Raw genomic sequence first — 27544 nt, 5'->3', positions numbered from 1 at the left:
CCTGACCAGCTTTACTGATCAAAAAAGAATCATGCAGCTCTCACCTGGCTTGCAGACTTCAGCCAGCAGTGTGTAGGGTATGCCATCAGGATGGTCTGAGGGGTCACGCCCAATGATGTCAATGTGCAGACCCTGGCTCCACCTGCCCAGCTGTTCAGCTACACAGTCCACTGTCACCAGCTGCTGAGACCCTGGCTGTAGGCTCCCAATGCAGGGAGACACTGAGAACATACCCACGCTGAGGCGATTCTGGAAGAATTCAGGAAAATCAGAAGAAGCAAGGAGAGGTGATGAGAATACTGAAAGGAGTACTTACAAAAAGAAATCAAATTTAATGTCAAAGAGCAGAATTTAGTTTATTTTGCTTTAAAAATTATTAAGCATAAAAATCAAAGACACAAAATTATACACAATTTTATTTCATGACCATCATCACCGTTTTTTGTATTGCTTCCCTGTTAAAATTAAGGGGTTTTATCATGTTTCTTATTAATTCACTTTATAGACCTTTTCAATGTCTATGTTGTCTGTTTTACTTTTGTAAATCCATAACAACTCAAAGGAACTGAAAGAAAAAATGTCAGGACTGTTTTGTGATTATTCATGTGTTAATTATTAGCTTGACTAATCTCAAAATAAACAGAAAATGTAACTCTAAGAAAATTAATGAAGAGTCCAATGACTGTAAAACCACAAACAGGACCATCTATCAGGCACTGTCACTGGTGTGAAATTCACCAGTGTTCTCTCACCTGAAGAAAACTCTGAAAGGATTCTGGTGGTATTTTGGCAGCATTGGGCCTCCCTGAAAGGGTCTCTCTTGATATAGTCTTACCTGGACCCCTGAGACCAGAATGTAAAGAGAAAAAAATACACAATTTATTAACAATAAATGTTACAAAATTTTGTTTTGTGAAAACTAAAACTAAAAATATCTTTAAAATAACATGTGCTGGATGTGTTGTTTTTGTCTGTTCTGTTGGCCTACCCTGTCCTCACGGGATCTGTGATCATGCAGCAGATGGTGAAAGAGGCCTCAAAGACCCCATTGTTTTCGATGGTGAAGCTTTGGCTTTTCTTGTTGCCATAGATCAGGGGACCAAAGTTCAAGTCGGATGAAGGTGTGATCTTGTACCTGAAGAGAGACGAACATAAAACACCAAAAACAAAAAAACAACTACTAAGCTGCTTCATATGAACAAAATAAGAGGCTGGAAATGAGATGAAAGAAACACCGTTTTTCAAATTCTATACTATAATACGATAATACAATAATGTTTCTGCACTATTAATAAATAATATATTAATAGTGCAGAATTAATGAGAGCGTGAATCGGCCTTCACCTGGTGAAAACAGATCGGGCTGAAACCCTGATCGCCACGATAGCTACAGTTTCTCCTCCTGTCCCAATGCTCGGTTCAATCACCTGCAAAAGATTAGCTCACTCAGTGTCAGCTATCAATTATTTAAATCTTTTAAATAAAGTTTTTACTTTTTATGGATCGAACCTGGCAAGGCAGGATAGGTTGGTCTTTAATGAACACTTCCACATCAGGTTTGAAGAGGATGTTCACTGTTGTGGGCTTGTTGGGCATCAGACTACCACACTGAGGAGACACTTTGAAAATGGAGTTTAGGTCTGACTGCGCTGGGTCTGTCTGCTCAACATTAAACCTTGTGATAAGAGAACAATAAAATTAAATGACCGTTCCATGAAAACCTTTATATGAATAAAATATTGCAAAAACTATCAGTTTAAACTCACTTGTAAGATACTTCATATTTTCCTTGGTTTTTCAATCTGAGAGACAGTCTGACATCCTCAAAGACTCTGATGGTTCCAAAATTAAGACAGCCATCTGACATAGAAACATGAGCATGTAGTACATTATTGGTGGTTATTATATCCTGCCACCCACTCAGTCAGTCATTTTGCAGTGCTATCTGTTAATGGTCCTTAGCTGCGTTAGATGCCGGTTCTCTGTGACAAAAATATTTCCTCATGATAAAAAGGCAGCTCTACTTAATTTTCATTATTTAAGGAAATATAAATGTATATAACAATGTCTGTATGATGGATTTTCAGTTACTGTAACATCCTTGTTACATTTTTTTCAACTTAAATATCATTTTTATGTGACTCCTTCTTTTGCATAAAATGTGGAGAATGGAAGTGCAGGTTCAAAATGGTCAAAATCGGATTGTTTACTGCATTTAAATCAATAAAAGGCCCACATTCACTTTCACATTTAAACGAAAAGCTGTTTCATTTGTACCTGGACTGATTTCCAGGTCCACGTCATAGGCTTCGGCAGTAACCTGAATATTTTCAGTGTATACAACACCTAGAATTTTCTCCACATCGGCTACCTGGAAAAAAATCCACATGATGTACTTCTGTGTGTATAACATGTCTATAATATATTCATTTATTTCATGTTATTTATTAACTACAGCATGAGTACTGCTTTGGTTGTACTCTACCTCCAGACGTAAGATTCTCTTAATATTGAGTGGCCTTCGGGCTCTGAAGCGCAAGCTCAAAGGGAAAGAAGAGTTAGGTGAGATGATGCCCTGATCTTGTGGCACAGTGAACTCATCACCCAACTCTTCCACACCCTGCAATCTCCAGGACACTGGCAGAGCTGTCTTATTATACATCATAATGCTGCGGCTGTCCCTCCTGGGCAGGATAAAAAAGGTTGGGTGAAGAGAGAGAAATCCCAAATTATCCACTGTGGCATATTTGGATTTTATCATGAAGCTCCTTTCTTTTGAGAAAATTCTTCATGTTTTTTTTTTTCAAATTCACTTTTGAATCTGTAAACTGAGCAATAGTTATCCGTGTTCCCTGAATTACTGCGGTATATGTTGGTACCTGTGCAACAAAATCCTGTCAAAGTGCAAATGCTTGCTTTCCAACTCCAACTCTGGCCGAACGCCCCAGCACGAAAGCTCAATGACCACAAGCTCAGGATTGTCTTTGATCTGGCAAATCAAGCCGTCCTTCATTTGTCCTACTTTTGTTGGGTACGACCAAAGCGTCAACTCCTTGTAGGGTGGAAAAGTATTTAAATGTAAGTAGAGAAAGTAGAGTAAAATTATCAGACAGCATTAGTGCTATTCTACCTGTTTCTGGTTCGGTTTGAGGGTCATGGCTGGGGGGTCCAACAGATATGTGGTGGCCTGCGTATCATGCTTGAAACTGAATTGGACCTCAGCCTCCAGACATGAGTTATTGTGAATCACCAGCTTCTCTGAGTTCTCGGGGTACCTGTTTTCCTTGTATCTAGAAAACACACGTGAATCTGTAAATACAAAGAAAGCCACAACCACATGAAACCATTTATAGCCATCGTTCTGCCTCTCACCTGTCTCTGGTCTTGCCACAGAGCAAAGGTCCAAACTCAAAGTATCCAGGTTTAATTACATAGGTCTTCAGAAGCCCCTCTTTAGTTTGAGTGACTTTCTTACTGTGGGGAAACACAGTCCTGTGGAAATCACACACAAAAAGTCAGACTATTAAAAAGCTTCAAACTTAATTCATCTGTGAAAAATAGATCTAGATTTTTACAAAGTGAGGCAGAACACAACACGCCAACTACAACCTCTCCGTTTGCAGTTATTTCACTACATTAGTTCATCACACTACGCAGACTGACATGTAATCACTGCTGATGGAAGGATAGGTAGAAACTCCTCTGCAGATGAGCTGGTTGAGTCTCCGGGTCCCGACTATCTCAAAGTTGAAGGTATGTTTAAAAGTTCCTGGTGACTCTGAGTAGAACCAGATCTTGAGTACCACCTCACCGCCAGCTGGCACAACCCAGCGAAATGCTGTCAGACTAAATGCATACAAGCACACATTCAGACAAGCAGCACCAACAACAAATTAAAAAACACTAATGAACATTAGTGATTCTGCAGTACGTCTTACATATGGCTGCGTTTTTGTTCCAAGCTTGCTTGATGTTCTTCCTGGTCAGTGTCCTCGGGGTGGAAGGAGGCATGTGAACGTGACCCGAGACGCTCTGGTCCCTGTGCTTTTGTTTTGGTGGAAGTCTGTTTCTTGCTCCTTTGAATCTCTCGGCCCGTTTTATCCTTGTCCTTCGCCACTGTGCTGTCCTTAATGGTGGCCTTGCCATGACCTTTAGAGCCTGCTGCCTCTTCCTTTACAAAAACAGCAGACAAACAGTGTTCTGACTTAAAAACCTAAAATTTCATGCTTTTAACACCAAAATAAGCTTGTGTGGGTTAAATGGACATGAGGTCCAAGTTGCTTGTGTTTCAGATTTTGCCTCAAATTAAGAATGATTTTTTTGTATAGACATTACCGATAACTTTAAAACGGATGCTTGCAGCTCGTCCTCTTTCTTGTCCTTGTCCTTTTCATCCAGCCCTGAAGGAACCAGGAAGGTGAAACAGGTCTGTTCTAGTTTAGCTTGCTCTCGTTTTTTGGGAAAAGGAACGACAGAGAAGGTGACAGAAGGAGGGATTGGAGGGCCACTAGGACCTATCCCTAAATCATCCAACACCTATTGAGACCAAAGCAGAAAAGAAAATAGATTAGGAATTCATCTTAAACTTATGAAAGAACAATTTCATTTTCAACAGAAACATAATTAATAATTTTATAAAAATGAAAGATCTGTGAAATGATGCTATACCTCATCTAGGGGAGGCAAAGAGCTGCTTATGATGCTCATGTAGTCTTTTTCTGTTACATTTAACACAATATATGGAATGTCCAGAGGAGATGCCTTGTCGTCTGCCTTCTCTGCTTCTGACAGTCCTGCTATTTGACTGTGCAAAGGTGATATGAGCTTGTTACTGACTCTCCTGCTCTTCTTATCAGCAGAGGACTGTGTAGATGGAAAAAATATTTTGGATTCAAACAAGGATAAAGAATTATAGCACACCTTTCCAATTTTCCAAGCAGTCTTACATTTAAGTTAAAAAAAAGGAGGGATTGGAGGGCCGCCTGGTGGAGGACCACCAGGTGTGTTGGCCAGCTAACACACCTGCTTCTCTGTTGTAACTTCAGCTGACTCTAAAGCATCTTCAGTGGGGAGTGGGACCAACAACAATCCCCGGCGCCGGTCCCAGTGCTGCAGGATATGCTCCACCAGGGCTTGGCTCTCCTCGTATTGACAGAACTTAGACTGCAGGTTCTCCACCCGGGACTGAATGGGGGTATGGTGAGCAATGGAGAATGAAGGAATGGTGGCACTTGAATGGTTAGTAGGCAATGATGTGAGTCTGTTAACCTCTAATGTAGAACATAAAGTGCACCAGAACAGGTTAGGTTTACAGCATAAGTTACCAAGGCGAGTACGAAGCATCTGAATGAGAAGTACGGAAAACCCAGGATTGGACCCAAAGTTACTTGGACTAAATCCTGCTTTGTAATACAGGCCTCAGATTTTATGTTATTGACTTAACAAAGAGCCCTTAAATGGCATATTTGTACAAACCTTCCCAGCAGGTAAGCTCTCTCTCTCTCTCTGTCTTCTTGCTCTGTCTTTTTGATTCCTCTCCCCTGCTTGTTTTCCATCTTTCAACTCTTTTTCTTCTCCTGCACTCTTCACATTTACAGTTTCTGTATTCTGGCAACAAACACGATTCATGTTAGATATAAAAGCAAAATTAAATACTTTAATGTAATTAGATCCTGTGCAGAATGCAAGACACTGGATTGCAGAGTAAATCATTAATTCTTCATTGAGTGGTTTTAAAAACTAAAGTAAGAGAAGCTGAAGATTTCACAGCACACATAGTAACAGATAGGCCTACAAGAAGTACTTTTGTTTCTTGAATCCCTTTTTTCTCAAATTAAAATCAAGTAAGTATTCAAAACATACTTGAAAAAAATCACACATGTTGTTAAAATAGTAAGAACTCATCTCAATTTATTATTCCATCATTCCTCATATCTGATTTGTTGTACAACATTACACAATGTTATGAAATAATGTATCCCAAACATGCAGTATAAAAACTCCAGTAAGTTACAAAGTAGGTAATTAGTCTGCAATACATATCTACCATTTTAAATAATGCACTGGGGTTGAGTGTGTTGACATCGTTGCCAAGCTCTAATCTACCTTGTCTATCTCCAGTGTGTCTGTGGGTTGAGGAGAACCTGTGGTTCCTTCTGTCTGCTTCTGTGGATCATCGGCCTCTTTGCTATGATGCTCTGTAGGAATAATGACCAGAAGTCACTCAGTAACTGATTATGCTGCACTCTATAAACCGTTTCATTTTTTACTCTATATTACATTTTATAAAATATTACATGTTTTTTTTACACTTGTCTGCACCTTCATTTAGATGACATTGCTCTCTTGTGTCCCCTAATTGCTCTTTGGAGTCGTTAACAGAAGATGCCCTTAGCACATTCAATGTTGACTACAGAGGAAAGGGGAGAAATTAATTCAGTGCTCTAATTTTTCTCTGTATTTGCTGGTCTTCAGACTGGATACAGACCTGCTTTACCCCCAGCAAGCTCTTCTTCCTTGATGGTTCTTTAATGTCCTTCTTTCCACCCACCTCTTTTAACCTTTGGTTCTCTTCCTGTTGCCTCTTTTCTTCCAGCTCTTTCGCCATCTGCTCCCTTACACACAAGTGAATTGTTTTTAGTTACTTTCATTTGAACTTGAATATATTCCTGGTATTTGAGTGAAACTGTGCATGCTCAGCATAAGTAAAACTGTGCACAATATTCCTGGATGTAGAAGGAAGCAAGAAGTAGTTTCAAGTCTCTATATTTATGATCACTATGAGGGCTTTTATTACATGGTAGATATAGTAAATCTAAGTCTATAACTGGTTTAAGCAGAAAATGAATGACATCAAATACCTCAAAATGTGGTTATAGTGGCTTATGCCATATTCTAAACAATTATTGATATAAATGTTAAAGCACATATTATGTATTTATTATTTATTATTGTTTGTATTATTTGAATATGCTATTTTGATTAAAAATTCACCTTTCAGACGAATGTTAAAAACTGGAAGTGTTCACTGCAGAACTTAATCAGTCCAATGTGCTATTTTTCATAATTTGTGTTTATATTTTCTTTTTCTTCTTAACAACTTAAATATGAAATTTAATTTAATCATCTGTATTCCATGGATTAACCACTCTGTACCTCCCTTATCATTTATGATGACTTTATTAGGCATGTAATGCTATCACTGGGTTGGGCTCCCTTTTGCTTTCAGAAGTGCCTAAATTCTTCATAACATAGTAAACAAGGATTCGGGGACATTCCTCAGAGATCCTGGTCCATACTGACATGACAGAATTAAACAGTTGCTGCAGATTTCGGCTTTCACTCCAAAGCTGCTATATTGGATAGAGACTGTGTGACTAGGAAAGTTATTTGAGTAAAATGAAATGAATTTCATGGAGACCATCAAGAAACCAGTTTGAGACGCTCTATGATCTGTGACATGGTGTGTTATCCTGCTGGAAACAGCCCTCAGCAGATGTGGTCACTGTGGTCATAAAGGGATGGACATGGACAGCTACAGCAATCAGAAAGGCTTGTGTGTGCGTGGTGTTTAAACAATGCTCAGCTGGTACTTAGGGAACAAGAGAAAATACCCCTGAAACCATTACACCACCGTCAGCCTGAACCCTTGATACAAGGCAGGACGGACCCGATTTTTCTACATACCTTGGGTTGTAATAAGTGGTTATCTGAATTATTGTTGTCTTCCTATCAGCTTGAAGCAGTTTGGACATTCTCCTCTGACCTCTGGCATCAACAAGGCATTTTCACCCAGAGAACTGAGCCTCAGTAGGCATGTTGATCATACCATTGATGACTGTGTCCATTTCATCAAGCTAAAACATCAGTTTTGACTTTGTGCAGTTTGGTAAAACTAGAAATTAAAACCTCACTGAAAAAAATAAATATTGTCAGTACCTGAACTTCTGCTGTCGGAATTCCTCTCTGTGTTTTTTGTTAATGCGCTCCTTCACCTCCTGTGGCAGAGCATTATACTCCTCCTCATCCATGTCCTGCAGCCATTGTTCCTCCCTGGCAGCTTTCTCCTTCTGCAGAGCCTCTGAAACACACACACACACACAGTTTTGGTCATTTATCTAATTCAATACATAAACATGACAACTATAAGTTCTGTTCACAGGTATAAGAATTTCTGTCTGTAAATATTTTACCTTCAGCTTCGCTTTGAGCTTTTTCCCGTGCCTTCAGGGCTGTATAAGAGTCAGATAAGTTGACCAAATAGATGTGTTTGCGGTTACTTAAGGCCTTGAGAACAACCTGCAGAGTGCTCGCTGGAACCCGAGTGTACGCTGAGTCCAGGCCATCAATCACTATTCCACGATAACAATCGCTTAACTGTAATCACAACGTAAGCACCAACATTAGAGAGAATTACAAAATAAATAGAGAAACATGAGAGAAAACATTCCTTATTTGTGCCAATTTATTGCACAGCACTGGCTAAGAGTTATTCAGTTTGCACTTTTCTGTATATACACACCATGTAATACCTCACCTGAAATCTTTCTGCTAGGATATCAACCAGTAAATGCTCAGGCAACAGACTCCTCAGTGTGGTCACATCTCCTCCCTGAAGCAAAATCACACTAAATATGAGTAACAATTAATCTGTATTCACAGTTTATACAATAGTTTTGTATAGAGGTGTAAAGGAAATTAAATTTAAATGAATTATTTAACTGCAAAGCAAGGACCAGACCACCAATTCATAGAGAAAAGAAATACATTAAAACAGAAAGAAAAAGTAAAAACAAACAAAATAAAGTCCTGTGAAAAGCTCAAAGACAACAGATACGGAGATACTTCGAGAAAATGTACCAGACAATGGACAATGTGTTGATTTTCAGTCATCAGGGGAGCCTTGGAGTCATTTTCACTACTGTTGTCCTCACAGTTGTTGGCTGTATTTAGTATAAAAGGCGATGAATCTGGATCGGAGGCTTCAAGTGGTGCTGTGGGTCCTGATCTAGACGTTTCCTCAATGACCAGACCTGGTAGCAGGTGGGTAATTTTTAGTTACTCTTCTGCTATGGTATCCTGCCTTACTGTAAAAGATCTTAAATATCTCTAAGGATGGGGGTAAGCTTCATTTAATTTACTGCAGAGGATACAGTAAGTGTAGGTTCTAATGGTTTAGTCCCAAGGAAATTTTCATTTTTAGACCATTTTCTAAATTCTGGTGAGTTTTTATACTGCCGTGTACATTTTCTTCATCACTTTATAGTACAACTATTAAGATGTGTTTAGCTAAATGAAAAAACAAACAAAACAGTTTAATAAAAATCAACAATCACATATAGAGAAGGTTTACTCTTCTGTCCTCTTTGTGTTTGCCTGGCTGCAGATGTGAGAGTCAGGCTATAAAGAGTTAGTATTGCTGCCTGATATCAGGCTATATTTTGTGTCTTTTGTTTTGACCTGTTCACGCCAACGATAAATTCATAATTTAATTTCAGTTTTCTAACCATATTAAAACCTTTCTGATCTCAAAACATGTACCTGTGTTTTGGGACGGTTTTTAAAGATTATGCTTTTTTCAGACCATGCAATAAACTGGCAATCTGCCCAGATCGCACCCTCTTTTCCTTTGACAGCTGAATCACGCTGCAGCCCAGCTCTTAACCGCTTACTTAAAACTGAAAATGACCAGTTAAAGGTGTTACTCATTTTTCCATCACAAGCTGTTTTCTAGCTTCCAGCTTACCAGCTTCCTTAGCATTTTTCTGAGCATGCTCTGTAGGAGCAAAGTCAAAGAGTTGTCTGGCTGTCAGGCTAACCGGTGAAGTGCCATTTAAAAGCATATCTGTAACCACATCATCAACACAGAGGCACGCTGCTCCATACCGAAGTGCCAGAGCAGCTGCTATGCTGCTCTTACCTGAAAAAAAAAGAGACACACACACATACACACACACACCTTTTATATCAAGTTAACTGACTCTAGCAGGGGATGATTGTTTTATACACTATCGTCATTTAAATTCTTTCATTGCAGAATGTGTTTTTAAACCTGTCAGTGGGGCTCCATATACGATAATAGCAATGCCTCTGCAATTGCGTCCAATCAGAGCCTCAGGTGACAGGTCAACACCCATATGCCGGGCAACTGCTCTGCAGATAGGGGTCATCTCGAACTGTCTTAGACTCTCGCTGCTCACCAATCTGGTCAATTCTGAGAAAACTGAATTTGAATTTAAATGTTAATTTTACAAGCAAAATAATGTTTGCAAAGAAAATTACACAAGTCTGAAAATTGATGGCATTTTTTTATGAACTGTTAGATGAGAAGTGAAACATCATTACAACAAGGACATTACAAAGAAGTCCTGTTGCTTTCAACTCAAGGTGATCATAGCCTGGATGACTGAGAACCAGCAAAGAAGAAACTTGTTGTACTTACACATTTCAGGTGGTTTCACACTTGTAGTTCTAATTTCTGGGTGGTCTTCATCTAGTTTAGGCTTATTTTTTCCTCCCTGTGTGTCTTCATTTTGATCGTCATGACCCGTACCTGCCTTCAGCTCTGGGGCACACAGATCGATTAAAAGTGACATTATGACAGACATTAAAACAAATATGTGCTGACATAACTGTGTGTATATTATCAATAGCTGCTTAGGTATCTTTAAAGATACCTTCATCTTTCATCTTGGAGCAATACTCCTTGTAATAGTCCAGCAGTTCTGAGGGAAGCCCTTCTCCCGGGACACGTGGAGGAAGTAGTAACACACTGTTGTCTTTATAATCCTGCATCAAACGCAGAATCTGCATGTGACCATGAGAAGAGAGGGCAGTTAAAAACCCAGAAAAAATGTCTTATTAGAGACACTACATAATGCAAAAGACAAAAACAAATAATTTAATTCAGGAAAGCTGTGTGAGATTAACTGTAGTGAAAAAAAACTACCCAATCAGAATTGCATTGCACAGCATTTCTACTTTGTCTCTTTCTCTGATGCCTTTTTAATCATGCCATATTTTACCAATGAAAGGAAATCACATAATCTCTTCATATTACTACACCACTTGTAGCCTTGCCTTTAAAAATCATGCACTTCATTTTAAAGTAAATTTGCAACAATATTTCTGAAACTATAGAAAAAAAGTGCTACCTCTTCTTCCTGGAGATACTGTGTGTCAAACTCCAGGGAGTAAAACTCAATGGGGAAAGAACAGGGGTTTTTCACTGTAACCTCAGCTTCAACGTCAGTGCTGGCAGGGAGACAAGGACCCAGCTCGAGTACCGAAGGGCAGAACTCGAGATGTGGATCCTCACCCTGACCCTGAGCTGTGATGAACACCTCCTGGGTGCTGTCAGCGACCTGCACCACTAGCCGTTTGTTGTAAGGACACTGAAAGACAAATAGAGCAAAACAGTAGGTCTTTTGTCATATTTTATATCACGTTCTCTTGCTACTTTTTCATGATTAAGCAGTATGATGTTATGCTACTAATTATATCTAACAGTTATTGTTCTAATATTAAAAGCAGTTCACCCCATCAGCAGGCTTGAACTTTATGTGGACATTGACCCGTTCACCAGGGGACAGCACACCAGAGGAGGGAAACATCTCAAACACCACTGGAGGTGGACGCTGCTCCTGCAAGGCTTTTTTACGCTTGTAGAGGGGCAGGAACTTATCGATCTGAGTGAGAACAAGAACAAATGCAGGCATCACATTTATTGTATTTCTCTCTATCTGATATCTTTCTTGGCACGACACAGATGGCCTGTGGATTCCATTTTTTATATTATCCAAAAAATAACAACAGTCATACCTTTTTAAAAGGCTTAACCTCCTCAGCTATGCTCCAGTGACACGGCACAGACTCATGGTTCAGCAGCTGTATTGTCTTCATCTGTTGGGTTATAAAGAAATTCTTAAATTTTGCACAACAATATGTCATTAAATATAATGACATCGCATTACTGCAAGTTAAAACTGGTTTCAATTAAAGAGATTTACTCATGCCTTTAGAATACCAAAGGTTCAAATGTATAGGTCTGACAATTCATTGATTTACCGGATTTCTTGGTAACCATATGTAGGAGGGCACCACAGTGAGCCCAGTTAGAGCTCTGTGCTTGACAGCTGTGCCTACCTGCTGTTCAAAACTGTTAATTGTGAGGAACAGCCAATCAGAAGAAACTTGAATTAAAGGGAGAACTGGTAAAAAAGGCAAATTTAAAATAAAAGATGATGTGAAAGGCTGCACCATGGCCCAGTAATGATAACTAAGGACTGTGAATTATATAAAGATGCTCAAGTCCAAGAAAAGAAATATAGAGATGAGAAATTTGCAAATGTGGTTAGCTTTGAATAATAGATTTTACTGTAATTGCATATATTTTTTTCATCTCAGTGGAACACACTGTAATTCAAACATATTTGAACCCATTAATGTTTTCAAAACAAACACTAACAAAAGTAGCAGACCCAGTATATTTGTTAAATACATAAAAATAACCACTTTCATTAACTGTTAACAACTGTTTTACACACACAGCATCTACTTACTGTATTTTAGTATCTGTTCTAACTCAGTCAGGATCTATTATCTCTTAGTCAATGTTTTGGAGAAAAATATGCCTTCCTTCGCATTCTGAAGTCAGTCATGCATGTTGTAAATGTTTTCAGGTTTTTCTGTCTGTTTCAGCCAGCCTGAGGATTAAGCACCTGTACCTGGCGGAACCATTTCTGATTTTCACTGTTCATTGAAACAAAAAGATTCTTGTCTCGACTGATTTTTTAAGTTGCACATCAGCTCAATTTATGTTCACCCAGTTAAAATGAATTAAGTATTGTTTTTCAAAATGCAATAATTTTAAGCCTAGAATGTCTTCAATTACACAGAGGTGTAATAAAACGACTTTAAACATACATACCTGCTCCCACCTGAGCACATTCTTAGTACCTTTAAGAGGTTTTGCTACCACTGCTATGCAGATGATATTTAATTTATATCTCTTTGAATCCCCAATATACTTCTAAGCTGCAGATCCTGGATAGGTGCTTAGACTCCATTAATGGCTGGATGGCTGACTTTCTCCCACTTAAGGAAAATACAACAGAAGACCTGGTCTGTCCACTGATAGATTTGTGGCCAGTTTAATGAAAGCTCTTGGCCCTCTTTCGTCATTTGTGAAATCATCTGTCAGGAATCTAAGGGTAAGTCTTGACTCTGCATTCACTTTAGATTTGCATGTCAGATCTCTGGTAGACTCTTGTTTTTATCACTTAAGAAATATTTCTAGGTTAAGTACCATTGTATCATGCTCTAAACTGGAAATTGTTATCCATGCATTTATTAGTTCTATGTTTGAACCCTATGTTTCTCTATGTAGTTCTTGTCTATTTAGGTTCCTCCCATGTCTGTGTCTCCCCACTACATTGTCCATAGTGTCATGTCTTCGGTGTATGAGTCTGTCGTGTACCCTGTGTTTAGGTCTTCCTCATCCTTTGTGTGTTTGAGTTACGTTCCTCCTCCCTCTCTCTCGTGTTCCCTCGCTCCCTCTCTCTGGCTCTCATGTCTGCCTTACCTCGACCCTTGTGTCAAGCTCGCGTGTCCCAGTCTACGTCTCTCTATGTTTCCTTTTTTATTTTGACAGTCTCATGTTCCCTGTTCAGTGTGTTTAGTTTTGCTTGTGGGGTCATGTTCATTTCAGCTGTGTTCCCCATGTGTTTCCACTCTCCTTGTCACCTGTCTGTGTATTTAGTGAGTTTTCTGTCATTTGTTGTCAGGTCACCTGCTTTCCATGTTTCATGTTCCAGGTATTCATGTTCCTCGTGTCCAGATTTTTCCATGGCCGTGTTCAGGGTTTTTCCATGTTTAATTCTAGTTTACTCAGTTTAGGTTATTGTTTAGTTTCATACCTTGCCCTTTGTTTAGTATTTTTTCCATCGGCTATATTAAACAGCTCGGTTTTTGTTAAAACCAAATTACGTTCCACGCTTCATTTTGTCTGCGTTTGGGTCCACTATTCACACTCCACACGGTCAGCAAGCACAGACTGTGACATCTGGTTATGACTTTTAGAGCTCTTAATGGTCAAGCACCAGCTTAAATCATTAAACTTTTGCAGCAATACATCCCCAAGAGGTCCCTGAGGTCTTCTGATCAGGACACAGTTACTGTACATCATACAAGCTGAAAACTAAAGGACACAGCGCTTTTGCCAGAATGGGCCACAGACGCTGGAAGTCTCTCCCTTTGAGTTTTAGATCTGTGGACTCAGTGGTCTCTTATAATACAAAAACCCCAACTCATCTTTCTGATTTGCATTTAGTTACCTTGTTCTTTATTCTGTTTTTGTTTTTAAATTTTTATTGATTTTTTGTGAAGCACTTTGTGATCTTTGTCTTGAAAGGTGCTATATTTGAATGAAAGTACCCACTGGTTCTCTGTATCATCTGACTGTGGATATGATTCTACCTACATCTTTCAGTCCAATCACAAATGAAGAAAATAAATTCAATTTATACACAAAGTATATAAAAGTTGTGAATTTGGTTTTTGTATCATTAATTTTTATCTAAAAAACAGTATGCAATGGAATAACAGTAGAGCTTAAAAACAAAAAAACGCAGACAGAGAGTTAATATAAATATTTGAGTCTTATTTATACACTTAGATGGTGAAACTGAATCGCCATTATCGTTTGCTTGATTTTTGTAATAATTTTGTATACACTACAAATATTGTTTGTAATCTTTTTTTTGTATTGTTTTTTGCTCATTATGGTGGAATTAGAAGAAAGAATGGGGGAAATTTGCTGTGCCTTGGAAAATATTTTCAAGGCACAGCAATTTTTGACTTACTAAGTATTTCAAATTAAATATTAGACGAGAAAGGAATAGAAAGAGAAAAGAACTTTCACAGACTCATCATCCATTGTTATCATGGTGTACCTGACACATGCCACACTGCAGAGTGTCAAATTGAATCGTATCACTGGAAACGGTGACAGCTGGCATGGTTACCACTGCACACAGTCGCACTTGCACCGTTGGACCACCTGCGACCTGTAACAGCAAAGAAAATCCTCTTAGATCCAAAATGACTTATAGAGGGAGAGTGAAAAGACACAAATTTAGTTTGTGGACATGTACAGGTGTAAGCCTGTGTATACCTGGATCGGGAGAATAGCACTCGTATAACCCAAATCCAGGTTGACTCCTTGAGGGTCAAATTTAACTGTGAAACTCTTCGTCTCATCACGGGGTTGGTTCTTCATGCTTTCAAAGTCTACTGTGAAACCTGTGAGGAACCAAAAAGAGTCATAAATTATTTTAAAATCATTTAAATTAAAGAGAAATTTAAAAAAATTATACTTTTACTTGAGATGAATACTTAAATTCACCACTGTGTACAAAAGCTGTGGACATGAAGATGGTTTCAAAACTGCTACAAATCTACATTTTCTATTGTCTGTGAAGGTTCTCAGTCATCCAGGTCATCGTAGTCAAAGGAGCTTGCAAAGAAAAGCGTCTGGACTTCTTTAAGTTGCTTGAAGACGTTTCACCTCTCATCCGAGAAGCTTCTTCAGTTCTAAGGTCAAATGGTGGGGAGTCCCAGATTTAAACCTAGTGGGAGTATCCCCCCACAGAGGGACAAAAGGACCCCCTGATGATCCTCTAATCGCCTGAGCCAAGGTGTGAAACTGGGTGTGGGTCCCAATCAGCCAGAGTTTCGGGTGAGCCCATTGTGAAACCTGGCCCCACCTTATCATGCGAATTCCTGAGGTCAGATGGCCCAGGATGTGAATGGGCGTTAAGGCGTCTGGGGAGGGAACTCAAAACTGGATTATAGATGGCAGACAGTTGGTGTCGTAAACCACCGCCTCTGTTCAAAGATGGTCGCTCACAGTGGACATAGATGGCCTCTTTCACTCCTCTTTCAAACCATCTGTCCTCTCTGTCCAAAATGTGAACATTGGCATCCTCGAAAGAGTGACCTTTGTCCTTAAGATGCAGATGGACTGCTGAGTCTTGTCCCGTGGAGGTGGCTCTTCTATGTTGTGCCATGCGCTTGTGAAGTGGCTGTTTGGTCTCTTCAATGTAGAGGTCTGGGCATTCCTCGCTGCACTGTGCAGGATACACCACATTGTTAAGTCTGTGTTTAGGAGTTTTGTCTTTCGGGTGAACCAGTTTTTGTCTGAGCGTGTTGCTGGGTCTGAAATGCACCGGGATGTCATGCTTGGAGAAAACTCTCCTGAGTTTTTCTGATACACCGGCTACATAGGGGATGATAATGTTGTTACGTCTGTCCTTCTTATCCTCCCTCGCTGGTGTCTGATCTTCTTTTCTGTGCCTCTTTGCTGACTTTAAGAACGCCCATTTAGGATTGCCACACATTTTGAGTGCTTCCTTTACATGCGTGTGTTCCTTCTTTTTTCCTTCAGGCTTAGAGCCTGAAGGAAAAAAGAGGAAAAAAGAAAAAAGAAAGACAAAACTCCAAAACACAGACTTAACAATGTGGTGTATGCTGTACAGTGCAGCGAGGAATGCCCAGAACCTCTGCATCTTAAGGATAAAGGTCACTCTTTCGAGGATGCCAATGTTCACATTTTGGACAGAGAGGACAGATGGTTTGAAAGAGGAGTGAAAGAGGCCATCTATGTCCACTGTGAGCGACCATCTTTGAACAGAGGCGGTGGTTTACGACACCAACTGTCTGCCATCTATAATCCAGTTTTGAGTTCCCTCCCCAGACGCCTTAACGCCCATTCACATCCTGGGCCATCTGACCTCAGGAATTCACATGATAAGGTGGGGCCAGGTTTCACAATGAGCTCACCCGAAACTCTGGCTGATTGGGACCCACACCCAGTTTCACACCTTGGCTCAGGCGATTAGAGGATTATCAGGGGGTCCTTTTGTCCCTCTGTGGGGGATACTCCCACTAGGTTTAAATCTGGGACTCCCCACCATTTGACCGTAGAACTGAAGAAGCTTCTCGGATGAGAGGTGAAACGCCTTCAAGTAACTTAAAGAAGTCCAGACGCTTTTCTTTGCAAGCTCCTTTGACTACATTTTCTATTATCTTCATTCAGAACACACTAAGCTAGAAAAAAACAACTATAAGAAATCAATACTTGATGCTGCTTTAAAGCAGCGCCAGTTGTCTTAAATACACTTCCAAACATATCCTTATTCCATCCATCCAACCATCCATCCATCCATTCTCTTCTGCTTATCCTTGTCAAGGTTGCAGGGGGGCTGGAGAGCCTATCCCAGCTACCACAGGATGAGAGGCAGGGTACACCCTGGACAGGTTCCCAGCCTGATGCAGGGCTAATGCAGAGAGACAGACAACCATTCACACTCACATTCATACCTACGGACAATTTAGATTCACCAGTGAACCTAACCCCACTAATCCTTATTTCAAGCATTTTAAAAAAACACAGGTTGTCTTTGCCTGCCTTTAACAAACTATCCCCATCCAAGATTGTAACCTTGTGTCTTGTTGTAATCTTTCTTTAACGATCTAAGGGTTTTAGGTAAAACTGTCACTTGTTCAGCTACCTCATCTTTGTTCTAGAGTTATCAGAGATCAAGTTTATTTTCCTTTTGTTCTTGTAAATTAGTCTAACAGAGAGAGAGAGAGAAAGTGATGATGACCTGAAAAAGTAGGAGGACATTGCATTACCTGTGTCCCCAAGATGTTTGTTAGTGGGATGGAAAGACACAGGTATTGATCCATTATTGCTGACCTTCACAGCACGACTCACGACTTTGCCAGGAATGACAAAACCAAAATCCAGAATGTACTCTGGGAGTTGGAACCTGGGAAAAAGATTTAAATAATAAGAATAAAACACTGGGCACAAACAAGCATGTTAGCAATATAATTTATTGTTATAGACTAAAGTCTGTAAAAATGTTTAGAATATATGTATTACAATTTTACTAAATATAATTTTGCTTTGTATACTGAACTTAAGTATCTTATACATTATATTATAGATTTGTGGACTTTCAACGAGATATAATGACATCATATCAAGAGTGCACAAAGTAAAAAAAGCTAAACAGTCACAAATTCCCCAGCACAGTTTGACAAAGTTCTCACTTCAAAACAGAGTCACTAAAATGCATGTGTGTAGTTGTGTTTACATACTTTATTAGCTTGTTCCACTTTCTGAAGGACTCTTGTGGTTCTTCAGTCTCCAGCAAGTTATTAGCCACAGCAAGAGCATTTTTTTTGACCAACAATCGTTCGATTTCCATGTAAAGCAGATCTTCATACTAGAGGTCAAAGAGAGAACAGAGAATAGCAGGGGATGCAAGAAGTGGTAAAAACACTCAAAACTCAACAGAGGAAACAAACAAACCTTACCAATCTACAACTGTAAATACCTCTGCAATAAGGGATTTTATTTGTGCTTAATTTTCCCTACAAATCCTCATAAATTCCCTGCATGTTCACAATATCAAGTTAGCATACATATTAATAGGTATTTTTTCTTAATCCTCAACAAAATTATAGAAAATGTGAGGTGTCACTAATATGAAGTTACTGACTGTGAGTGTGCACGTCGCCTCTGTTGCTGCTCCTCCCCGAACAGTAAATTCATATATAAGCTTCTCTTTGACTCCATCTTTCTCCACAGCTGTTCTGGCCTGCTGTAACACATCACTATAACACTCCTCCGCTGTAAGAGAAATCAAAGTGCAGAAATAAGAAGTTGAATTTGTGTCTCAAGAACTGTTATCACAATAGAGGTCTATTATGGACCGTTTGAGCTTGATGCTTTTTAACAAAACTGGTTTAAAGAGAAAAAGAGGGAAATATGAGTTCACAAGGATAATTGACAACATCCTTATATAGTTCTATAAGATGGTAACACACTGATGTAATCATATGTATTTATAAGTCCTACTTTCAGCCCTTTTGTCTGATGCAGAATCATTTATTTATTTTGAGCAAAAGCACTATTTTAAAGTAAATTTTAATGAGCTAAATATTCATCGTTTAGCTCATTGATTTTGGATTGAACATATCTCTGTGCATGTGTGTGTGTGTGTGTGTGTGTGTGTGTGTGTGTGTGTGTGCATACACAGGATTCGTGGTAAATTCAGGCTGATCCTGGGGAACACTCCCACACCAGTCAGAGTGATCTCCTCCAGTGGTAGGAAAGTCACCTGCATCTGAAGCTTCTTCTTAAACACTTCAGGAATGCCCGGAAGGTAGAGTACACGGAGAACCTGTACCATACCTGCATCAAGGTAACCCTGTCTCACACACACACACACACACACACACACACACACACACACACACACACACACACACACATATAAGGAAAGCCATCCTTTTCGTGATAAAATAGCTTTGAACATCCACAATTGAAATGGCAAACTCATAAGCTCACCTGAGCAGGAATGACTGTAGGCCAACCAGGTCTGACCTCATGTTCAAAGACCTTCATCTGCCGTGCTTCCTTCTCACCAACCCCTTCATCCTCCTCCTCTCTATGAGGGTGTATACTGTATTTGAAGCCCACCTTGCCCGTATTTGTCAGGGTTACATCAACTTCACCTACACAATGAAAAAGCTAGAAGCAAAGGACAAAGACTAAGAGGAGAGAGGAAACACTGTTCTGCCTTTTAAAGTTAACTGTACCTTTACTTTTATTAATGATCATGTCAAGCCGCTTACTGCAAACAGACAAAGTACTCCACCTAGGGACCGAGTATACTGAATTTGGTAGAGAAAACAATTTGTTTTTCAAAAAAAAAGCATTGACCGTAATGGACTTTTTTTTTTTAATCTCAAGGTTTATGAAAATATGAGAAAGGATAGTTTTACACATAAGGGCCCAAGCAGGGCAAGCAAAAACATGTTACTCTGAATCAAATCCAATCTACTAACAGATGCCATGATGTACAAAAATTAAAAGTGTTATTCATTTCACTTGTCAGTGGTCATAATGTTTGGCCTGATTGGTGTATAGAAATATGGCAAATGTAAGTCTTTCTATACAGTGTTTAACTTTCTAAGTGTTCAAAACTAAGCTGAGAGATGCACATGGTGTCATTTCGAATGTTTCACAGAATATCATTTGACCCTTCCTCCCTTTCTTAGGCATTCACAGAGGTCAACCCAACTCACTTCTTGAAGGGTCTAACAGCAATTTGCAAAGCAATATGCTTTGGATCTGAGCAGTTTTGAATTGTATTCTCATTATTACCTTTAATAATTTGTACTCTTTGCACCTCAGTTTAAATGAAAACTATTGTGAATTATAAGGCTCTGAGTCAAATGGGAGCCCTTTTATCGTTATCTTCATGTTAAAACTGCTCCATCCCCACACAGTTCTTTCTATATTAATATAAAGGTACTAAAATTAAATCTGAGATTTGGTACCTTAATGTAGATTTCATTATTTTATTTTAAATTGAACGTGTTTAAGCTGAGAGTCCAAATACTTACACTTTGAACTTTAACCACTGGAGAAATGGAGCTGGCTGGAATAAAGATACCCGTAAGAAACGTAAGAATTAAGGTGCCTTGTATACGCACCTGCTGGCCAAAGTCCAAATGGGTGGTGTCAAGGGTGTAGCTGATTTCTGATGCGTGTCCTCTGAGAATGATTTCATATGTAGGCCCGTCCTCTACATGGCACTGCGCGACCACCTGTCTGCTGATATTTTCGTGGCCATAGAAAGAGAACGTGACTGCCTGCTGATCCCCAGGTTGCAGATGACCATGTGTCGGCAAGATATCAAATACCTACACACACAACGAGAAAACCAGATGTTATTTAGGTTTTACTCTCAGCAATGTTCTGAATCTCAGTTTTGAAAGATGGTGGACAATACATTTAAAATATTTACAATGTATAGACAAGAATCTAATGAAATTTGATTATAAAAAAAATACTCTATGATTGAATCAGTGAAGAACATAATCATAGCTGCAACTAGAGTCCAAATGATTTATTCTTTTTTTCAGCTGCTTGCTTTAAGCGTCATCACAGCGGACCATCTCACCAACCCTCTGCATGCCTTCTTTCACTACATCCATGAATCTACTATGAAAATTCATGGATGAAGAAATGAAGAAAACAGAAGAAATGCCCTTCAACCATTATTCATGTTGCATGGATTGTCCACCAGAGGGCACTGTTCGCAATCTGTTTGGAACGCCACAACACAACACAACTGGCTTGTGACAATAAAACAATTTTATCTTTTTTAAGGGCATTGTTGTATTATTTTAGCAAAGACTCATAAGTAACTGGACATAAATGTTATGTCTAGTTTCTTTTGATAACAAATCTGCTTATGTTTCGTGCGCCTGAAAGAAAAGAAGAAATTTCCTACATGGAAATATTTGCTTACCTCCTCCACACGAACAGAAGCTTGTGTGCTGCTCTGTTGATCTGCAGCTAGCAGGGGGGTTTGAGGAGCTGAAAAGGCAGGTGAAAGAGTTGCAGAGGAGAGCCTCCATTCTTCCAGTTGACTTTCTGAAAGTTTCTGCTTCTTTTTCTTTTTTCCTTTCAGCATCTCTGTTTTTCTATAAGAGCAAAATAGTCAAATAAAGCATCCCTAAACTTAAAAATATATTTTTCATAATCACTGCATTGAAATCTTACAATAAATGGAACATATGAAAAATTCTCTGCAAAGAAGGAAAAATATGATACTATCTTTTAGCATCTTGGTGGAAAAAAACCCAAACAAATTCAAGATCTTCTTGAAGTGGACCTGTTATTTCATTTTTTTAAATCAGAATCAGTTGATCGTGCAGTTGTATTTCCTCTCTCTTTAAGGGAACTTTACTCAGATCTGAAGTTAAAATATTTAGGATATTTCCTCACTTTGGCATCTTACAGATCCAAGATTTCTTTTTTTAAAAACAAGTACAGATATTAGAAATTAGTTAACTCACTGAAATGTTTTGGTCATGTTTATACAAACACACATGGTTCTGTTGTGGATTTGCTTTAGCTGTCAGATACTTGATCTCAAACTTGACACTAGACTACTTGGTCAAAATAAATATCCAAATAGGTTCTGTATTAACACAGTAATAGCACTATAATCTCTTTCTTAAGTGATGTGGCTGGCTGTTTCTGACCCACATAACATCTAAAACAGAACAAATCTGGGTTTAAAAGACTTACCACACAATCACTTTACAATTATACAACATGATACTGCAGTGTCTGGTTTATAAATGTGATACATGTTCTAATACTGTTTGGCCAGATTCTGTGTGACTATACCTGCTGTTAATGTGGTCATCCAGAAAGGTCCAGTAATAGGACACAGGAAGCAGGGAACAGTTTGTAATGGTCATGACTTTGTGAGTCTCTGTGCAGTTTAACACACAGTCAAAATCTACAGTGGTGGAGGGAAAGTCGAGGTTGGGGTAGTGGACCTCTGCATGCAGGTCCACTACATCCTGCTGTGGGTGTCCCAAGTAATTTACCTCAAGATACTGAAAACCATTTCAAGAAAGAGGGAAAAATTATGTTAGTAAGTGAACATTTATTCAAAGCCAAGGATTATCTGATAGCTTAATTAAGACATTAGTTTTAGATCATTAAATGAGTAAAAAAAATAAACAAAAGTAAATGTTACTTCTATCCAGCCTATTTAATTTCAATGTAAATCCAGGTGAATAAGCCACTGCTCAAAAATGCACAACTGAAAGAAGATAACAGCATGATATAGCAAAAGAGGCTGTATCATAGTTACCTCATCCACATTGTGTGACACTCGATCCTTATAGAAAGCTGGATTAAAGCATACCCACAACTCAGCCTCACACTTGTCGCCTAAAACCACAGACTGGAAAAAATACACAAGACTATTATTGGAGTTATAACACTTCAGTATATTGGGCAAATCAGTGTAAGAGCACTTCTTTCACAGAGCATGGTCTTGCACCTGGAAGAAAGAAATCATTTAATAAAATATTTATTATAATTCTGCCACGGGACCCAAGTTTATCAGAATTATCCTTCTAATCGGGATCATTCAATCACCACTACAGAAAAGTGCAATTCCTCAAATTCAAATTCGAATTGCATATTATGGATGCCCTAATTTGAACTACTATATCTGTATATCTTGAATGGAGCTGTTTGAAGTGCACATACAGTGAAGTCCCACAACCACATACAGATATCCATGACACACAATAACAAAAACAAAATAACAACATTAATCTGGAGAAAAGCCCATCTACAAGACAGTAAGAACACAACATGTTTCCACAAAAATGTTCACAAACATTGGTGCATGGCTATATCACAGAATAGTGAGAATCCAGGAAATCTGCTTTCCTGGAACTTAAAACGAAAACAACTAGCAAACAACAATGTGCACCTTAGTGGTGGCTGTACTGTGCTCCCCTGGGGCCTTACACAGAGAGAAAGGTTCTATGAGCGACAGCTTCATGGATACAGGCAGAGAGGACACGTTCTTCAAAATCAGCTTCTCATACAGGGGCCGCACACTCTCCCCTTTGACCTGTAACACACATACAAATCCTTAATTAAATGAACCACAATAAAGGACAGGAATGAAGCTGCTGCAGTTTAACCGACAACTAGCTGTTAACTGTTAGCTAATGAAGTCTTTAACAAGGTTAAACTATTGTAATTTTCAAAAAATCTGAATGTTAAAATAATCTAAATGCTTTCACTAAACTATACAGAGTTTGGAATATGCTAGACATCCTGTCACAATATCCCTAAACTAAACAACATCTATGTGGCATTTGGTTGTGAATCTTGAAATGCATTAAGGACACCTGTAAGACTGACATAGCTATCTATCAAAGTTGTAGCTTATGGATATTTAACTTTAGCCTTTAACTAGGCTTTAGATAATATTTAAAAATACATACAACTAACAGAGCATTACAATAGAGAGCATTCAGTATATGCATTTATTCTAGACAAGGTACTGTTTCTAATTTTTGCTCAAGACTAACCTTCTTTATGTAGAAGTTCAGCTGCTTTGAGGAAATGCTGAGCAGCGGAGCCACAAAGCGACAAGTAATGTCTACAGACATGATTTTCTCCTGATACCCTTGCTGGCCAACTATAGCGTAGCACACCAGACGTTCACGTACAACCTGCGTTGTCGAAAAGAAGCATTATTTACATGTTCTATGCTGCTTACTATGCTACATCATGTCATTTAGTGCATGCGCAAACCTTTAACTTGCAACAAACTATTTCACCTTTGGGGAGTCTGCAGAGACTGTCAGCACCATGTCAGCAGAGCCACCTGGAAAAAGTTCCAGACGAGACGGTCTGAGGCTAACCATCGACTTCTCCCTGCTGGAAGGGAGTGAAGATCCACGTCTTGCAACATCTCTCTGTTTAGGAGTGAAGATAGGGGGTAGGAAGCTTTGGTCGGGCAAGGTGCCACCTTTGCAGAGTTTTGCAGTGGGCTGTGGGGTATCGACCTTCCAGTACATCCGGTGTACTCGCTTGCCATGGTTGCAGAGCTTGAAGTGGTACTGGTATGGTTCATGACTTACAAAGTAGAATAAACACGAAGGATAGTATCAGTGTCGTATTATCCACATCTACATCATGAATTAATAACTAGGAAATGCTCCATTTTAGTCTATGAAAATGGGATTTCTACCTGAAGTGGGTGCCCAGGTCAAGGCTGGGACCAAAAGGCCTGTCACTGACAATTGTAGTGCCAGTGCCAGTAGCAGACAGGAGGACAGTGAGTGGCTGACTGTCCTGTATGGAAACCTCTAACTTGCCCTCAAATGGAACTGTATCCTTCAGATGCACCACGACCTTGAGCTCCACCTGGCTCCATGGTGGCACCTCCCCCTCACTGGGCTCAATACGCCAAAAGGGCTTTCTGATGGTCTAAGGAAGCAGAAACAAAAATCTGAGTCTATTCATAGTGTGAACATCATGAGCTGAGGAAAAAACACAAAGCAGCGTAGAAGCTCCAATAGGTCGTTCCAGCACTAAAATGTGATGCATGGAAATATCAAGTGGGAGCATTTTCTATAACTGTGCTATGGTTTGCTATGAATGAACTCTGAGAGATAAGAGATTAAGAGAGAGCAAGAGATGAAAGTTGAAGTCTAGTCAACAGTAAAGGTTAACAGCATTTTTTGTGCATAAATGTTACACCAAACAGTGAGACTACATAATTTTATCATTAAAGTCTATCTAAATTGGTAAAATGTCACAATTTGGTTTAAAATGACTAATGCAAAGGAAGCCCCTTATTCTCATTCTCAAATTTAAGCAGCAACTAATTATTTCAAGAGTTACCATAGCAGTAAAATCATTAGCTCATAAATTACATATCCAATTAGACTGATAATTGATCAATCACAGCAGTTAAGAAAGTCGGACTGCCAATACCTAAACAGATCTATGGTTGGACAGATATGAAGTAAATAGTATGCGCCTGCCTGTCTAAGTCACAAATGGTATTTTTATTTTCTTGGGTGAGTGTTTGTACCATTGGAGTGGTAAAGTGAGCTGGAATAGGTGAGTGGTTTGACAGGAGCAGGGTTTTGCCAATGTCCGTCAGAACTGGGATTTTGCCAAAGTGTAGCTGTGTGGTTTGAATGTGAACTAGTGGCCCGTGCCCAATACATGATAAGGCCACTTCCTGAAACAGAACAGAAGTAGGAGGATTAGAGAATAAGCACCATGCCGGTATTCAGACCTACACACAACTTGCACTCCCACACATGCACTTCCACCGACCAGGGGTGGCTGGGAGCTCCCAAATACAGCAATACGTATCGTGTGATGCAGCATTCCAGGGGCCTTAGCTAGGAGACGCACAGGAAGCTCCTCGGAGCTGCCCGGATGAATCACTCCTCTGGGTGCAGAACTGCCTAAAAGCAGCGAAGAATTCTCCTCATATTCCTGAAAATAGGGAGAGCAAAAAGAAAAACTAAATTATAAGTTTTAATGTCAGCATACCGATCTGGTACAAAATGTGTTTAGGTAAGTTGCTTCAGTGCATGTGTAATAACAGATTGCATTTATATAGCGCTTTTCTAGGCACCCAAAGCGCCCCCCTGAACCACGGTCGCCCACAAGTTGCCTCAGTGCATGTGTACACAAAGAATCTATCTCTGCTATATATATATATATGAAGCACAGTCACTGATTATATAAGGAAAGCTTTTGTTGCCCTTTGTCTCAAAAATCCAAATCAATTCAAAGCAAAATAACACAAATAAAACTTAAACGCTTTCTTAGCAGTTACATGACACAGTTTTGTGGAACCACCTGACATAACTTTCTAAACTTAATCCCAAATAAACATCTTTTGAGTGAAATACAAGAAACACACGCAGAGTTCCAAAATAAGAAGAGTGAGCTGTTTATTAGGCTGAGAAGACTAAATCAACTCAAACACAGTGTTGTGTGTGGGCGATTGTGGCTCAAGAGTAGGGAGGTCGCCTTGTAATCGGAAGGTTGCAGGTCAAGACACTTCACCTGTTGCCTACTGGTGGTGGTCAGAGGTCCTGGTGGCTACAATGTAGCTTGCCATCACCAGTGTGTGAATGGGTGGATGACTGTATGTAGTGTAAAGCGCTTTGGGGTCCTTAGGGACTAGTAAAGTGCTATACAAATACGGGCCTTTTACCATTTGATTATTAAGGTGGTATAAATATCTGCTTTTTATATTTAGACAAAGCCAGTTCTTTTGTTTGCTCATTTCCAATCTTTATGCTCATGGCTCCACAGTGTAACTGTTTACACATTTGCCTAACAAGTGAAAGATCCCAGTTTGTTCTAAGGAAGAGACACAAATCCCTTAGCAGTTGCATCAGGAACAGCGTCTGATATAGAAATCTGCCAAATCAAATTTGTGGAGCTACCTGTGGTGACCCCTTGTGGCAAGCGACGAACTAAAAGTGGGTATTTCTAATTTTTACGCTAAGCTAACTTTCTCCTGGCTCCAACTTCATATTGATTGAAAAGGAAAGGTACAGTGTAAAACACTTTAGTGGCTGCCAAAACATGTAAACTCTATAACTGTTGTTGCTCCGGTGATCCATCCAACCTGATCAAGCATGCCGTAGCAGGCAGGCAAATTGCTGGGGTTGGTCAACCGCACTTTCTGTTCGAAGGGTTGATTGAGGAAACACCTTTCAAAGTGTAGCACTGGAGTATCCACCAAAATCTGAGGCACAACACACCTATCAACAAAGGGGAAAAAAGCAAGTCAGACAATCAGGAGAAAAACAAGGAAAAGGTGAGGAGAATAAAAGATGTGTAATTGCACTTCATCATGCCTAAACTCTATTAATCCTCCAAGTTCAAATTCAATGGATGCAAACAAACAAAAGTGCAACAGAGACTACCGGAAGAAAAAAAGCTACATTGCTTTAGGAAAAAAGATGACAGAAGAGATTACTTAACACTCACCCTACTAATTGGGATCCTTAAGGGATGCTTGACTTGAAGAGTTGGTAATGAACATAATATGTTCCATTTAATCTCTAATGACAAATACAGCTGAGTAAAAAC

The 27544-nt window shown here is 39.3% G+C and overlaps 1 protein-coding gene across 1 annotated transcript in view; it reads right to left on the bottom strand.

Moving 5' to 3' along the window:
• Nucleotides 1-27544, bottom strand: part of LOC146370959 (hydrocephalus-inducing protein homolog) — a 52041-nt gene that overhangs the window by 15170 nt on the left and 9327 nt on the right. The window contains exons 16-64 of the mRNA XM_084908360.1: nucleotides 27078-27213; nucleotides 25763-25927; nucleotides 25512-25664; nucleotides 24663-24901; nucleotides 24250-24547; nucleotides 23998-24141; nucleotides 23388-23531; nucleotides 22755-22847; nucleotides 22280-22494; nucleotides 21393-21567; nucleotides 20572-20781; nucleotides 19421-19603; nucleotides 19106-19280; nucleotides 18570-18700; nucleotides 18166-18293; nucleotides 17695-17831; nucleotides 15173-15300; nucleotides 14952-15065; nucleotides 11821-11901; nucleotides 11538-11687; nucleotides 11154-11393; nucleotides 10677-10806; nucleotides 10442-10564; nucleotides 10052-10222; nucleotides 9746-9919; nucleotides 8860-9032; nucleotides 8537-8611; nucleotides 8193-8376; nucleotides 7939-8080; nucleotides 6488-6614; nucleotides 6322-6409; nucleotides 6106-6197; nucleotides 5476-5607; nucleotides 5023-5184; nucleotides 4669-4863; nucleotides 4336-4536; nucleotides 3939-4171; nucleotides 3664-3846; nucleotides 3373-3492; nucleotides 3131-3290; nucleotides 2880-3052; nucleotides 2486-2684; nucleotides 2278-2371; nucleotides 1767-1860; nucleotides 1510-1675; nucleotides 1345-1427; nucleotides 989-1135; nucleotides 753-843; nucleotides 45-249 (exon numbers count right to left, since the gene is read on the bottom strand). Coding sequence (XP_084764486.1) covers nucleotides 45-249; nucleotides 753-843; nucleotides 989-1135; nucleotides 1345-1427; nucleotides 1510-1675; nucleotides 1767-1860; nucleotides 2278-2371; nucleotides 2486-2684; nucleotides 2880-3052; nucleotides 3131-3290; nucleotides 3373-3492; nucleotides 3664-3846; nucleotides 3939-4171; nucleotides 4336-4536; nucleotides 4669-4863; nucleotides 5023-5184; nucleotides 5476-5607; nucleotides 6106-6197; nucleotides 6322-6409; nucleotides 6488-6614; nucleotides 7939-8080; nucleotides 8193-8376; nucleotides 8537-8611; nucleotides 8860-9032; nucleotides 9746-9919; nucleotides 10052-10222; nucleotides 10442-10564; nucleotides 10677-10806; nucleotides 11154-11393; nucleotides 11538-11687; nucleotides 11821-11901; nucleotides 14952-15065; nucleotides 15173-15300; nucleotides 17695-17831; nucleotides 18166-18293; nucleotides 18570-18700; nucleotides 19106-19280; nucleotides 19421-19603; nucleotides 20572-20781; nucleotides 21393-21567; nucleotides 22280-22494; nucleotides 22755-22847; nucleotides 23388-23531; nucleotides 23998-24141; nucleotides 24250-24547; nucleotides 24663-24901; nucleotides 25512-25664; nucleotides 25763-25927; nucleotides 27078-27213 — 7556 coding nt within the window. The remainder of the gene's footprint in view (nucleotides 1-44; nucleotides 250-752; nucleotides 844-988; nucleotides 1136-1344; nucleotides 1428-1509; nucleotides 1676-1766; nucleotides 1861-2277; nucleotides 2372-2485; nucleotides 2685-2879; nucleotides 3053-3130; nucleotides 3291-3372; nucleotides 3493-3663; nucleotides 3847-3938; nucleotides 4172-4335; nucleotides 4537-4668; nucleotides 4864-5022; nucleotides 5185-5475; nucleotides 5608-6105; nucleotides 6198-6321; nucleotides 6410-6487; nucleotides 6615-7938; nucleotides 8081-8192; nucleotides 8377-8536; nucleotides 8612-8859; nucleotides 9033-9745; nucleotides 9920-10051; nucleotides 10223-10441; nucleotides 10565-10676; nucleotides 10807-11153; nucleotides 11394-11537; nucleotides 11688-11820; nucleotides 11902-14951; nucleotides 15066-15172; nucleotides 15301-17694; nucleotides 17832-18165; nucleotides 18294-18569; nucleotides 18701-19105; nucleotides 19281-19420; nucleotides 19604-20571; nucleotides 20782-21392; nucleotides 21568-22279; nucleotides 22495-22754; nucleotides 22848-23387; nucleotides 23532-23997; nucleotides 24142-24249; nucleotides 24548-24662; nucleotides 24902-25511; nucleotides 25665-25762; nucleotides 25928-27077; nucleotides 27214-27544) is intronic.

This window comes from Perissodus microlepis, chromosome 16, assembly GCF_051167445.1.
Source record: "Perissodus microlepis isolate ML-2025 ecotype Zambia chromosome 16, ASM5116744v1, whole genome shotgun sequence".
NCBI lineage: Eukaryota > Metazoa > Chordata > Actinopteri > Cichliformes > Cichlidae > Perissodus > Perissodus microlepis.
Note: the sequence above shows the minus strand (reverse complement) of the source record. Positions and strands in the feature narration are given on the sequence as shown.